The following is a 10,861-nucleotide window of genomic DNA, read 5'->3' on the forward strand; positions in this document are numbered from 1 at the left end:
ATGTATATATATGTATATGTGTATATATATGTGTGTATACTGTATATAGCCCCATGTAGCATTTTCTAATTTTAGCTTGTAGCTTGCGCCTTTTAACTTTTAATTGTTTCATTTCTTTTAGTGTTAACAGCCCATTTTCAGTAAGTTTAAGCTGGTTCAATACAGTTTAGCAGAAAATGTAATTTATTTAAAAACAAGATTTGTTAAGTTCTCTAAAAAGTGGGTTATATGTGTAATAAGAGCCACCAGTGCAGCGCAGATTTGTATAAAATGATCTGATGCAGTGAGACYGACACTGAGATCAGTAGAAAACAGAGCATTTCCCAGAACAGCATACAAAAATGCTTTGTTTTCTTGTCTCTACACGTCTTCCGAAATTAAAGCACCTCGAAAACAAAGTAAGCTGACAGAAAATAAGACATAAAAGCAAAATTAAAAAGTGGCTACAGGCCAGATTACGCTGCTGGAAGTGTTCTTCCTGCCAAAAAGTATCAGAAAACTTTGGCACAGCGTTGCGAACACTACTTTAATGAGAGCCAGCAGATAAATAGTGTGGCTGCTGAAATTTCTTGCGATGAAAACACAGTTTCATCTGCWGTTGCCAACCATCCAAAACAGAGTGCGCGTAATTTCGATGTGCTTTGAGACAAAGAGCGTCAAACACGCCGCATAAAGCCAAGGCAAACTGGGTCTGATCCCACCTCACCTGGGTGCTGGGTCTGAACTAATTGAAGCAGCAAGTGACTCAAAGCAAATTAGAATGCAAAGCAAAAAAAAAACAAGAAACATACTGTGAGGAAAGTGACAAAGCAGGAGATTTAGAATGGCAACTGCAGTCGAGTTACAAGCCATAAATGTATTAACGCGATCGGGGATTTGAAGCACTGTCAGGCTAATCTCAGCATCAGCACAACACCTCAGAGCTGTGAGAACAGATGGCAGCTCCTTTCAGCCACCACTGTTGTTTCTGCTCAGTCGTGAAACATGGAGATGGTGTTTTTAGGCCTGAAAAYAGTTGATCTTATGCATGAAGTGAAATAAYAAACTCAGGTCACGTGCTGGTGTCGAGAGGAGACAGATTCGGTCGTGACCTTTGACAAGTTTAAGAAGAAGTGTCAGCGACACACTGACCTCCCTTATGTCTGTTCAAACAACCCATCAGAGTGRGTTTTATTCAGCTTTGGGTATAAATACACAGTTTCCCCCCTCACGCTTTGACATTGAATAATTATTTACCTTATCTTTGCTAACCCTTTGAGGATTTATTTGTTCAGATTCCTGGAATGTTGTTGCCCTTGTAAAAGTATTGGTAATTAAAACTACAAACTTTTAGATAAATCTCTGTGGACCTGGAGACTAGAATGGCCTTTGAATTTTCAAGGCTCTAATGTTCCCTACAGATTACAGTAGAGCAAACATAACAGCAGATGAGAGGGGAACACATCATGCAAAATCCACTTGTTTAGCTGTTAAATGCWTTTCGTTGTRYACTTGGAGTGTCTAGGAGTGCAGAAAATTTGAGTTTAGTTTCTCCCGGTGGTGCGTAAATATCKTTATATTCTGTTTGTGTCATATTGTTCAGTTTTCTTTATTTTCTATGAYGGTTTCTGAACTATTACGTTAAATTATTTTTGACGGAGCTTCCAAATAAGGTCTGGATTCACCAACTACAATTTAGTCATCTTCATTCTCCTCTGGCTCTGGGTCAGACTCTGGCTCCAACATGTAAGGCTGGATGGACAAGTCTTCTGTTTAAATCTTTTAATTAATTTGTAAATAAAAGGTTTGATGCACCACTGTACAGTCGTAAACCCCTCTATTAAACTTGAATGGTTCGCTCTAGAAGCGAYTCTTGGATTTAAAGAGACAGCCTCAAAACKAGTTGAGCTGAGACACACCTCAGAAAAGAGGGTGAAAGAGGGGCTTGTGGAGTTACAATAAGGAGGAATTCAGAACAAAGTATTGCAGTTCCACTTTATATAGGYCCCAACTGAATGAYTYATATGAGGGAAAAAAGCATTTAAAAGCATGACATGTCTCCTTTAAGATGCTACAGAGATACAGTAGCTCTGATTCAACCATATAAAACACAACATGGCTCTTTTAGGCTTTTGGAAACTTTACAGGCAGTTATCATCAGTCATCTTCATCCCGCTCTCATAGTTAAGTCATGATAATCTTCAGGACAGTTTCTTTTTTCGAACCATCACCTGGCTATCATTCATTTTYCCCAAATCCTTTTCAGCAGTGACATACAGCCTGCAGATGACTGTTGAATCTTTAATGCTTCTATTACTGGCTCATCCGTTTTCTGTCTCATTTCTAAAGACAAGGCCGTGTTTTTTTAATAGCTTCACCTCTTTTTACAGAAAAAAAGTGGCACATCTTTTCATTTAGCTGCAGAAGTAAATGTTTTACCTTTATTTGCTCACCCAGAGTTGAACATTTCACCTTTACATGTCAATTCATACGTCTTTTCAGTAACAGAACGTTATAGGAAGCAGTGCTATCTGGTTTTAAACCTCACAATAACTGTCAATAACAGCCTCGTCCTCACAAACTAACTCCTAGGAGTTTCACATGCACGATGCAGCTCATGCACGTGCTGCAAATATAAACATGCGGTGCAGTTACAAGAAGTGTTTTGCTGATAATCATTTGTGGTGAGGAGCAAAGTGCTGTTATCCCRTGTTTGCAGCCCCGGTCGGCTCTCAGAAACCCACCATGGCACGCTGCAGTGCTTAACTGCAGCGCTTAACTGTATACATCTAGAAGATACAACGTGCACTTTCTGTTGTTGTGGTGAGTGCTTCTTGTCTGTTGTCACCCTATAGAGAGATAATGAGTTTGGCTTTAATCAGCTTAAAGTTTCTTCTTAAACAAGAGCAAAATAATATAATGCTTGCCAAGATCTTTGTAGGGATTAGACTGGTCCTTYAGAAATAAATCAAACTTTGCTGTTTTTCAGGTTTTTGTCATATCGTTTTACACAACAGAGTTATCTTCTAAGGGCACAGAAGTGTCTGCTTTTTTGTGTTGCACAACCCAACCACATAGGAGCGCATTTCAAAAACATCACAATCTTTTAAGCCCATTTTRCTCCTTGTTTTTTAAAGTTTGCGCAGCAGATACCAAGAGCTGCTAAAATGTGAACAATGGTCTATTCTGTTCTGCTTTACAAGCTTATGCTTARAAAATAATAGTRATCTGTCTATACTGGTYTYGAGACCATCTCTCTGCATAGATTAACCATTTGTTTTGCTGTAGAATTAAAAAGTTTGTTTACTTCTCCATTTCCCCCCAAATATTGATAAAACTGCAAAATTGAGGAAAGAAATAAAGGCTAAAAGATCTAACTTGAGGGGTCTGAAAACGGATCTACAGAAATGAAATCAACTTTAAAAATAATTGTCAGCATCATTTTTAGCCTCAACTGTTACAAAGGATCAAAACTGTACTCAAAACCTGGTAAAAAAAAAAAGACTCAATGCAAGATTCGATGCTAAATAGTTTATTAGCATCAAGGGTAAATCAAGGGTTCAAGTTTCTATTTATTTTGTGGGTGAAAAGMTGAAACATTTATTTAGAAGGCCAAAACCATCCATACATCAATAACGAAGAAATATCAAGGTATTTGAATGTAATAATTCTCAGTAAATTTTGTTACCAACTAATCATGTGCTAATGAAGCTAAGCTAAACAGAATAATTGATTTTTAACAGCTGTGCAAAATTGAATCAGGCTTTATGACGGTGCTAATGGATCACCAGGTTTATTACATTCCATCTCTGGAGCAGTTCTTTCTTTCTTTCCTTTTTTTTTTGATCTGCTATGACTGATGCAATGCTTTATTGCTTCGTATTGCATCCAAGCTCTATGTCAGTTGATGAAAATTTCTGTGGGGGTGGGGTGCCTTACACTCGAACGAGACTGCTTTCTTATGGAAACAGCTTAACTTTGCATTTTTGAGCCTGTCTCCATCCCTGAGTGAAAGGCTCCCAGATACATTGTGTTAAATGATGAATGAAGGGTGGTGGAAGTGGGCAGAAAAAGGCCTGGATGTACACTAAAATGGCACTCACTGTAGAGCACAATAGAGCCAGAGACTGAAACTCAACATCAGCCGAAGGTGAGATGGAACAGAGAGAGGACACTACTTTGAAAAAGCAAAAATAAGRAAAAAAAGGTTTTAAAATTCTGATTGTGTAAGTTTTCCATCAAGAATCAGCTTTGTGTCTCTGTAGCAGTGTATGTGTTCATGTTTGTGTATGTGTGTGTGTGTGTACTTTAACTGTCTATTGGAGAATTTATAACTCAGCCAAACCTGAACTATGTGTCTGATCACTTAAATATTTTCAATTTATTTGTTAATGATTGAGAGAACACTGGTTTCAAATACAATATTTCACCAAAACTGGTGTTAAAAACTAAAATCAGCAAAACTGTTKCTAAAAGTTACAGTTATAASRCATGATCTGAAAGGTAAATATAGTCAAACTGTAGCTAAAAGCTAAAATAAACAAAACTGTTAATAACTAAAACTAGCAAAGTGGTAGATAAAAGAGAAATGAAAGTGGTGCAGTGTGTTGACATGAAGATTCTGTGTGAGGATGTTTTTATTAGGTGTGTTTTTATCAGGCGTGGTTTTAATAGTTGTTCTGAATTATGAACTATTTATATTTTTAATTACCATCCAACCACCCGTCCATCATTTTTTACTCACATCTTCCTTTTAGTGTAACGGGGGTCRCTGGTGCTCATATCCAGCAGTCACAGTGCAAGGGGCGGAGTACACCCTGGGCAGGTCAGAAGTCCATCACAGGGGCAAACGGACAAACAAGACAAGCATTCACTCCCTCACTCACACCTAGGGACAATTATTAACCTGACAGTCATGTTTTTAGTCTGTGCTTAGGGAGAAAACCCACGCACGCACGGAGAAAACATGCAAACTCAACCCAGAAAAGTTCCTCGGCGAGATTAGATCTGGTGACTTTCATCCCACGGAAATGACAACAAATTAAATCTTGAATCTTGAAGTTATTGTGTTWGCAAAACCGTAGCTAACAGTTACATTTAGCGAAACAACAGTTAAAAGCTAAATGTGGCAAAAACATCCCTAAAAGCTAAAATTACCACACCAGCGACTAAAAGCTACAATGAGTATAAGAAGATAAAAAAAAATGGAGCAAGTTATGCTGAAGTTGATTCTAGACAATGTTTAGGTCAGAACTGAAGTGATCAATGAATCGATGAAGTCTTTAAATAAAATTTAAAATAATTCAGAAAGCATAAAAGTTACAAATACTCAAACTCACAGCACAGTATTCCTGATAGAGCCACATGATTTTATATATGAATGGTAAAACAGCTCAATCAGCATCATGAATGAACTGGAGGATTTCCTCATGTTTATGTCGGTCCTGCAGAGGCTGGATGTTTGCTGCACCACCAGCTGTGTTTAGTAGCACCTAATTTTAGGCTAAAGTGGGATGTGTTTGTGGCTCTGGCGCGTTCAGAGGTGGGATATTTATCTCAACCCCGGGACTCATTTTGATGCCCCCTTTTTCCAGATAACGTCTAACCCCTACTTATACAAATCACTCTGTGTGTTTAATACCATACACATACGGTTCTACTGAGTTATATTGAGCTTTATGAAGGATGTCACTTTATATTACGGTCAGGAATCAATATGTTCAAATAAAACACTTCAGCTTCAAGCCTCATCACTAGTGTAGAAGCGGACTTGACGTGTCGACTCACATAATATAGTTTTATGTTGTTTACACAAGTTTACAGGAAGCCCTCAAAGCTACATGGTGAATTTTAAAATACGTGTAATATGGTGTCGACTACTTCTTTCAGTTTAGCTTTCATAACTTTATTATACAACCTCCAATATTGTTTCAAATGCTCATCAGCTTTTAACAGTATATGAATTGATTAACAGACTCAAGCATTACTCTGCTCCTGCTGTATTCTGCTTTGTCAGTTAAATGATCATCCTCAGATTCTTGTAGTTATAGAGTGATTTTTATGATTGCACATTCTCACTTCTGTTTTCTAAAGTAGAATAAAACTGGTTGTTGCTTTAAAACTGAAATAATGAAGTTAGTTTAATTTTCTTTTTTGCCATTTTATTTTGGAGACCCGAATGTTTGAGGCTTTAAACGTTAAATCTTTCAGGAAATGTTGTCATTGTGATGTTTGTCTAAATGTTTCACTAACAGGTAAAACTTAGTGCARTTTTCGAGCGGGCCCCGTCTTGATGGTCTTTATGTGATGAAATAAGAAATGAACTGAAAAGCCTCCTATCCATGTGCTCCGCAGATGGAAGACATCGTTACACGAATACAAGATGAGAAAGCGGGAGGTGTTGCCATTCGGACCGTTAAAAGCTTCCTCTCCAAGATCCCAAGTGTCGTATCAGGTTTGTATCAGGAATGCGTGTGTGCGCGTCTGTGTTTGTGTAATTGACTCGGCCGGGCAGTAGCGCTCAGGGAAAACACCCGTCRGAATCAGTTAAACAAGCGTGACCTTTTGTGCTCATTTTAAGCGCTGCAACTTAAGGAAAACAGATGAGGTCTTGTAAAACGGACGCCTGTGGTGGGACGTCATCCTTGTCACAAATACAGGAAAAAACACTTTCCTTACTGTCCTCTCCGTCTGCGTGCCTCTTTTTGCGAAAGCTCTTGCGTTTTTGCTTTTGTTAAAATGAGTCACCTGCATTTGGTGAGGAGATTGCTCCCTCCTTCTGTGAGGCTGAGTCAGTCCTTTGCACGGCTCCCGAGGGTCTGATGGCCTCACAGTCTCTTCCATCAGCCTCTGCTGAGCACCAAGGCAGGACCAAAAGTTGTATTGTCCAGGAACGGAGGGAGAAAAGACTGCAAACCTGTCACCATTAAGCTTCATTTAAACACCTACACATCTTTGACAGCTTTAACCTGCAGCTGGCAAATCACAAAAACCTGATTTGTGCATTCAGATTTGTGACCCCGCTTCTGACCGACATCTCTCTCTCTCTGATTAACAGGAACAGATATTGTCCAGTGGCTCATGAAAAACCTCGCCATTGAAGATCCGGGTAAGCCTGCTGAGAAATCTGTCAATAAAACACATCAGCGCTCAAACTAGAGAAGAAAGGGTTTGTGTTTATGCCTTGTTTCGTGTCACCAGCTGAAGCCATCCACCTTGGGAGTCTGATCGCGGCCCATGGCTACATCTTCCCCATCAACGACCACGTTCTGACACTAAAGGATGATGGAACCCTTTACCGCTTTCAGGTACCCAGAGGTCCGCTGAGGGACTGTCCTTGATATGTTTTAGGGAGGCTGTTGACTGGAGAATAACGCAATGATGGTWGTTTATCAGAGGGATGTGTTTACTGCGTGAAGCTAATGAGAACAATCCTTCCTAAGCCTATTACTCATCCCACCAAGGTCGATAACTATATATCCCTGCTGGGTGCTGCATCAGAGCAAGAGGGTGGTAAAACAGGTCAGAAGGGTCAGAATGTTTTCTTTTACATCTTTACTCTGTTTGACCCAGCAGGAACTTTCACAGCTTCCTCTGTTGTCTGTGGCTAAATGAGTTAAGGTAGAAGACCGCCATCGAAGGGAAACTCTGTTTGTGTGCTTTCTCTGCACTTTTCATTGTCCTCCCACCATCCTCTTCACTTCACTTCTAAAAGCATTTGTCTTTGTCTCAATTGMACAAGATTAAAAGCCATAATTGTGCCTGTGTGTGCTGCACTTTCACATTCAGCAGGGGGCCTAAAATATTCCCTCAGATGTTGATGCAACAGGCCCACATCATCAGAACCTCTGAAAAGAGTCCACAGTGCATCTGTAATGTATTGCCTAATCTGCGCAGCAGTGCTGTAAGACACAGTGGCAGCCTAAAAATAGCTGTGGTGCTGGTGGAAGACCTAGATTTAATGGCAAGTGTCTTCTGCTGTTTGTCACACTTTTTTGCATAGTGTTACAGATCTTTATTATTTTTATTCTGAGCCAGCTGCTGAAAGCAAGTCAGTTGTTCTTTTCAGTTTGTTCAAACGGGTGAATGTATGAGCGACAGCCTTTTTGTCCACAGCATAATTTGGAAAAACAGCACAAATAAAATACTTTATGGTTTTTAGGGTCTGTTTTCACAGCAATACATAATAAAACATGTATACTGGATACTTACCTGGTATTTCCCTGGTAAGTACCCAGTATGTATTAGTTAAGTATCACAGCAGCAAACACCAGGTATGTATCAGGTACATACCTTGTTAAAATCAGGTATGTTCCAGGTGCATAACAGGTAAAAACCAGTGACTTTCTGGGCATGTACCAGGTATGTATTGGGTATGTACATGTTAAGTACCTGGTATATAACAGTATGTACCAGGTAAGCACCTAGTTTAAACCAGCTATGGTAAGAACTAGGTAATTAGCTGGTATGTACAGTGTGTACCAGGTAAGCAAAACCAGGTATGGTAGGAGCTAGGTAACTACCTTGTATGCACAGCATGTACCAAGTAATTACCTAGTTAAAACCAGGTATGGTAACTGGTAAGAACTAGGTAAATACCTGGTATGTACAGTATGTGCCTGGTAAGCAAAACCAGGTATGGTAAGAACTAGATAAGTACCTGGTATGTACTAGTATGTGCCAGGTAAGTACCTAGCTAAAATCAGATATTTACTGAGTAAATACCAGGTACATCTACAGTAAATATCAGGTATGTAGATGGAAAAGACCAGGTAGATACCAGGTATGTGCAGGGTGCGCAACTGGTAAGTGCTTAGTACATACCCTGGTTAAAACAAAGTAAGGACCAGGTGCATATTTGATAAATACCAATACCCACATATTTACACAGTAAGCGCTAATTAAGTACTGGATATGTACCTGGTAAATACCGGTTTGTACTCTCAGTGTGTACCTGGTAAGTATCTGGCCAAAACTAGTTAAGTACTGGACACAAACCAGGTGTGTACCTAACATGTACTTTTATTTTCCCATTTGATGGGAGCTATCGGTTATTAATGGACTGGGGAATTAACTTTGAATCTATAATATCATTTGCAGCAATGCTCTGAAAGATATGACTGCTCACCAAAGGTCACAAACAATTTTAAGATAACTGCAGAGATAGTGTGGGTGGTAGGGAAAAGAATAGTCATATTGTTTATTTTGGTCAAGAAGGTCTAAAATCTAAGGATGCAATCGCTTTGTTTTATATTGTTGTGTTTTATTTGTCTTTCTTCTCACCAGTCTCCATACTTCTGGCCTTCAAACTGTTGGGAACCTGAGAACACAGACTATGGTGAGTCACACGTTTCTCCAACCCAGCTTGGATGTCCCCTAATACCTTCACCCATTACTTTCTCCACAGTTTAAACACAGCTCACACACTGTAGATCTGCCGTTGACACTCAGTGAGTATTGATCCAAAGGGGCCATTCCCTGTAATGTATCTGGCTCCGAGGAACATCCACCAGAGAGAATCCTCTGAGATAAAATTAGTCTAACAAATCAAGGAACAGTGACTGATTGGGCTCCATTTTTGAAGCTTTAGGTGGTGCTCGAAACAACACATAGCCTACCTGAGCCATTAAGTTAATCAATCGATAGTGTTGCTTTCCGAATCTAAAATGTTGATTTAAAGGGAAGCCTGCCTTTTTGTCAAAATTACCTGCTCTTTTTACGTTTCCYTCTGTCTCCCTTCAGCCATTTATCTGTGCAAACGCACCATGCAGAATAAAGCCAGGCTTGAGCTCGCTGATTACGAGGCAGTAAGTACTTTTTAAAAAACTTTTTTGATTAAAAACTTAAACAGGAARTTTATTGCTGTCTTCGTGCTTGGAAAAGCATATGATTTACAATTTTTGTGGAGGTTGTTGTTTCCAGGGTTTCGTGTCAGCAAGATACGATCAAATTGTCAAATGTGTGTGTGTGTATTTTTTTTTTTTCAGGAAGCACCATTAGGATGGCTGTAAATTTTCTGGCCCTAAAATGTAACTAAAAATATCTGCAGAATTACTCAGCATCAGCAGATCAATACGGTCTCAGGAGGCATGTTACTATAGTGCTGATCTGGTGCTGCTGCACACAACAGCTATCTGCCTCACTTTAATATTCCAAATGACTCTGCAACTATTGTCAAGTAAACTTCTCTTCTCTGCTATTCGGGTCACTTTATGCCTCCAGGCCTTGTTGCTCTCACTGTTAACATGCCTGCTGGTTGGAGTTTTTCACTTTGTAATGAGGTCACCYTTAAATCTGCACCAGATGCTTTTTTGAGCGTTAACAAGGACACATACTTTTAATTTTAACATTGTTAACTTTTTTTCTTCCCCTCATTTTTTTAAATAATATTTTGATATTCAAGATAAGAACCTGAATTAAGGAGCTACCGTTCTTTGAACGACTTCTTTAAGTGTCTCAGTTTCATCTTCAAACTTTGAAAATCGTGATAGCCGTGGCAGCCATCCTGAGGTGAATTGACTACAAAAAATAAAAGTTATACATGTACAAACCATGATTACTTTCAGAAAGTTAAAATAAAAATAAAAAAGGAGACAAGTACATGATATGATGCATACGTAGACATGAGTGAACACACTATCGCTTTAACATCGCTGAGCTAGAAAAAAAAAATCCAAACTTTTTTATTTACATTTTCAAGGAGAACCTCGCCCGGCTGCAGAGGGCTTTCGCCAGAAAGTGGGAATTCATCTTCATGCAAGCTGAAGCTCAAGTCAAGTGAGTCCATTTTTTTATTTAATTTTTTTTTGGCCTTGGTGTCATTCTGCCATGACAGGTTAGAAAGTTGTTATTGAGATCTGGTGTTTATATTTAGTACCAATGC

General features: G+C 39.1%; 1 protein-coding gene across 5 annotated transcripts in view; it reads left to right on the plus strand.

Moving 5' to 3' along the window:
• Positions 1 to 10,861, plus strand: part of LOC106520284 (regulator of G-protein signaling 6) — a 48,122-nt gene that overhangs the window by 26,435 nt on the left and 10,826 nt on the right. For all 5 annotated transcript variants that reach the window (XM_014012263.1, XM_014012271.1, XM_014012300.1 and 2 more), the window contains 6 exons: positions 6,334 to 6,433; positions 7,037 to 7,087; positions 7,180 to 7,286; positions 9,265 to 9,316; positions 9,721 to 9,785; positions 10,679 to 10,755. In XM_014012263.1, coding sequence (XP_013867717.1) covers positions 6,334 to 6,433; positions 7,037 to 7,087; positions 7,180 to 7,286; positions 9,265 to 9,316; positions 9,721 to 9,785; positions 10,679 to 10,755 — 452 coding nt within the window. The remainder of the gene's footprint in view (positions 1 to 6,333; positions 6,434 to 7,036; positions 7,088 to 7,179; positions 7,287 to 9,264; positions 9,317 to 9,720; positions 9,786 to 10,678; positions 10,756 to 10,861) is intronic.

The sequence above is a fragment of the Austrofundulus limnaeus genome, unplaced genomic scaffold (genome assembly GCF_001266775.1).
Source record: "Austrofundulus limnaeus strain Quisiro unplaced genomic scaffold, Austrofundulus_limnaeus-1.0 Scaffold2, whole genome shotgun sequence".
NCBI lineage: Eukaryota > Metazoa > Chordata > Actinopteri > Cyprinodontiformes > Rivulidae > Austrofundulus > Austrofundulus limnaeus.